Source organism: Gossypium raimondii, chromosome 5, assembly GCF_025698545.1.
Source record: "Gossypium raimondii isolate GPD5lz chromosome 5, ASM2569854v1, whole genome shotgun sequence".
Taxonomy (NCBI): domain Eukaryota; kingdom Viridiplantae; phylum Streptophyta; class Magnoliopsida; order Malvales; family Malvaceae; genus Gossypium; species Gossypium raimondii.
In genome coordinates, this window is record NC_068569.1 from 23,864,199 (window position 1) to 23,867,129 (window position 2,931).

The following is a 2,931-nucleotide window of genomic DNA, read 5'->3' on the forward strand; positions in this document are numbered from 1 at the left end:
CAAATTCTTGTGAAAATAAAATATAAGTGGCAAGATAGTAGAATTTACAAGTGGCATCCGTATAGAAGTATACTTTCTCTATTTGATGTTGATAAGAATAAGATGTTTTAACCTTATTGTATTACTTCTATTTTACTTTGAATAGAATATTGTTTTACAAACCTATAAATAGACGTAGTCGTCTTTCCTTTTGTATTATTTGAATTCGACATAGTAAATTATTTTCTCTCTACTTGTAGTTTTTTTCCAAAAGGGTTTTCACGTAAAATTTTCCCAAAAGGGTTTTCACGTAAAATTTTGTGTCTTCTTCTTCTTCTTCTCTTTTCGATTTTTAGCCATTATTGACAATCTATTTTTTACATATTTGAAGTTATTTATCATGCTGTCGATTTAGGACAGGTTAGCCAGGATACAGTCTTTTGTCTGAAAGTTTTGTTTGACATTGTTCTATCAAGTTCGTTGTTGAACATCATATATGAGATAGTAAAGAAACTAAGCTTTTTTTTCTTTCTATTTTGGCTATAGATTGAAGGATCTTATGTTCAAGGAATTGTGTTCTTTTTACTTGAGGAATACACCACAAATTCAGATGGATTAGTGATTACAAGATCCCTAAAATGGACACCATTCCCAAACAATTCAATGTTGAAATCCTCAACAATGGGAATCATAAAAACCATATTCTTTCTTCCAAAGGCAAGTTTCGATTCTTTTTCTCCATGTTCCAAAGTTAATTGTAGTAAATATCTAACTCAACTGAATAGATTGACGATTATTTCTCTGAGAATGACCAAAAATGCATATCTAATTGCAAGACATCGTGCTTAACTATAACTTTGTACTGGTTTCCTTCTTTTCCCTTGCAACTTCTGCTGAAGTGCCATTAATGCTAGCAATTTCATTTGTTTTATTCTCAAGCTGTGGCCCACTTCCCAACAGCAGGTGAAGAGATGGTGTGGTGGCTAGAAGCAGGGAGCCAAGAAAAAGAATGATGGAGGCAGGGGTGGCATAGTGGGGAAGAAGATGATGAACAATAGTGGTAGGATAAAAAAGGATGATATCGCATGAACGGTCAATTACTTTAGAGATTTAATATTTTGCTGACTAAAATGAACAAAATGAAAACATTTAAAAAATTGAGTGAATCCAGTGATTGTACTGATTACAAATATCCACAATCAAAACTAACCTATTTTTTTTAAAGTATTTAAAAAACTGATCCAAAACCTTAAATATTTTATAAAATTCGCATATAAATCAAATTTACCCGAATAATAATAAATAGATAACTATAATAATAATCGAATAACTCTCAGCCGTCAAAATGACAAAAAGTCATGAGCACCATTAAAATATATGTGTATATATATAAGAAAACCTGATAAAATTTCTACTAAAATTAATTTTTTATTCAATCTAAAACACTTCTCTAAAGTCAAATCTTGGTCAACAAATGAAGAGCTGCCAAAATAACTGCAACGGCCAATCCAATGGTGACGTTCAAAAGAGGAGCTGCAGATAAATTTGGTGTCTGACTGATGGAGGAAGCGGGAGTAACAATGCTAGGAATAGTAGTGGGAGCCAAAGGAGGAATTGAAGGAGAACTGGTAGGAGAGGAAGTCAGAGAAGATTCATGGGATGAAGGAGAAGGAGAAGGAGTGGCGGTTGACGGCGGAGAAGCTGGTGGCGAAGCGGTGGAAGCGGTGGTTGGAGAGGGAAATGACGGTGACTTGGTTGGCGTATTGCTGTGAGCTTTGCCGAGAGCGCAGGTGGCTACTAGAGTCAAAAGAACCAAGCAAACGAAGGATTTCGACATTTTCAAGCTTTAAAAAAAAAATCGGAACAGTCCAGAGGCGAACGAGAAGAGGAGATGAAAGCTGATATATATATATATATATATATATATATATATATATATATATATATATATAGGTGGAATCTCTTTTGAACTAACTAAAATGGATTATTATCATTTTAAATTTCAAAATCTAATAAAATTGAAAAACTTTGATTAAATAAATTTATTTATAAAAATATTTTGTCACATTTAAAATTTCCATTAACGCACAATTTATATTAATTAAATTTAAATTATGTATATAATAAATAATTATATATTCAAAGTATAAATTTTATAAAAAAAATTAGGGGTTGAGGCGAGAAATGGCTCGATGAACTGTAGATTTATTTTACTTTTGTTTATGATTTTGTATTTGGTAAGTTAATATTTGATACATTATTGTAAAATATTTTAATTCCTAAGTATACTTCAAATATTGTAGTATATTCTAATACTTTATTTTTTATAGTATTTTTGTGCGAAGTTTTAAAAATCCAAATTAAATAAGAGTAAACTATAAAAATAGTTACTTTTGTTTGCCTCGTATTACATTTTAGTTATTTATGTTTGAAATGTTACGTTTTAGTCATTTACGTTATCGTTTTGCTACGAAGTAGTCAATCAGCCATTCCGTTACCTCTATAATGACAACCCTACGTGGCAGTCCAAATAGGTTTTAAATGTCAACTTGGATGCCCAACTGGGATGAGAACAATTTTATTAGTCAAAATGGAAAAGAAAACTAAAAGAAAAATGAGACTAATGATTTTTCAAACATAAATAACTAAAATGTAATCTGAAACAAACAAAAATGACTATTTTTATAGTTTACCCATTAAATAAATTTTGTTATTTGATAGATTGGTAGTAAGATGTTTTAATTTTACAAACATTGTCTAATTGTTGTTTAAAAAATCAGATATCTGACAGATGATAGTTTTTAACGTACTTATGGAGTTAACAAAATCTCCACCACTAATGTGTCCATAATAATCTTATTATTTATCGTTGAAATTTTAATATCATAATATTTTTCTTAAAAAATTATAAGAATATTTTAGATAATATTTTAATAATTAATTATTTGTTAA

General features: G+C 29.8%; 1 protein-coding gene across 1 annotated transcript; it reads right to left on the reverse strand.

The window, feature by feature from the left end:
* Positions 1-1,435: 1,435 nt before the first annotated feature.
* Positions 1,436-1,816, reverse strand: LOC105770158 (proline-rich receptor-like protein kinase PERK1). The gene has a single exon (XM_012591237.2). The coding sequence runs from the start codon at positions 1,814-1,816 to the stop codon at positions 1,436-1,438; it is 381 nt and encodes a 126-aa protein (XP_012446691.2).
* Positions 1,817-2,931: the final 1,115 nt, after the last annotated feature.

Coding starts and splice junctions, on each gene's coding strand:
- LOC105770158 (XM_012591237.2), bottom strand. CDS start 1,816: ATGTCGAAATCCTTCGTTTGCTTGGTTCTTTTGACTCTAGTAGCCACC.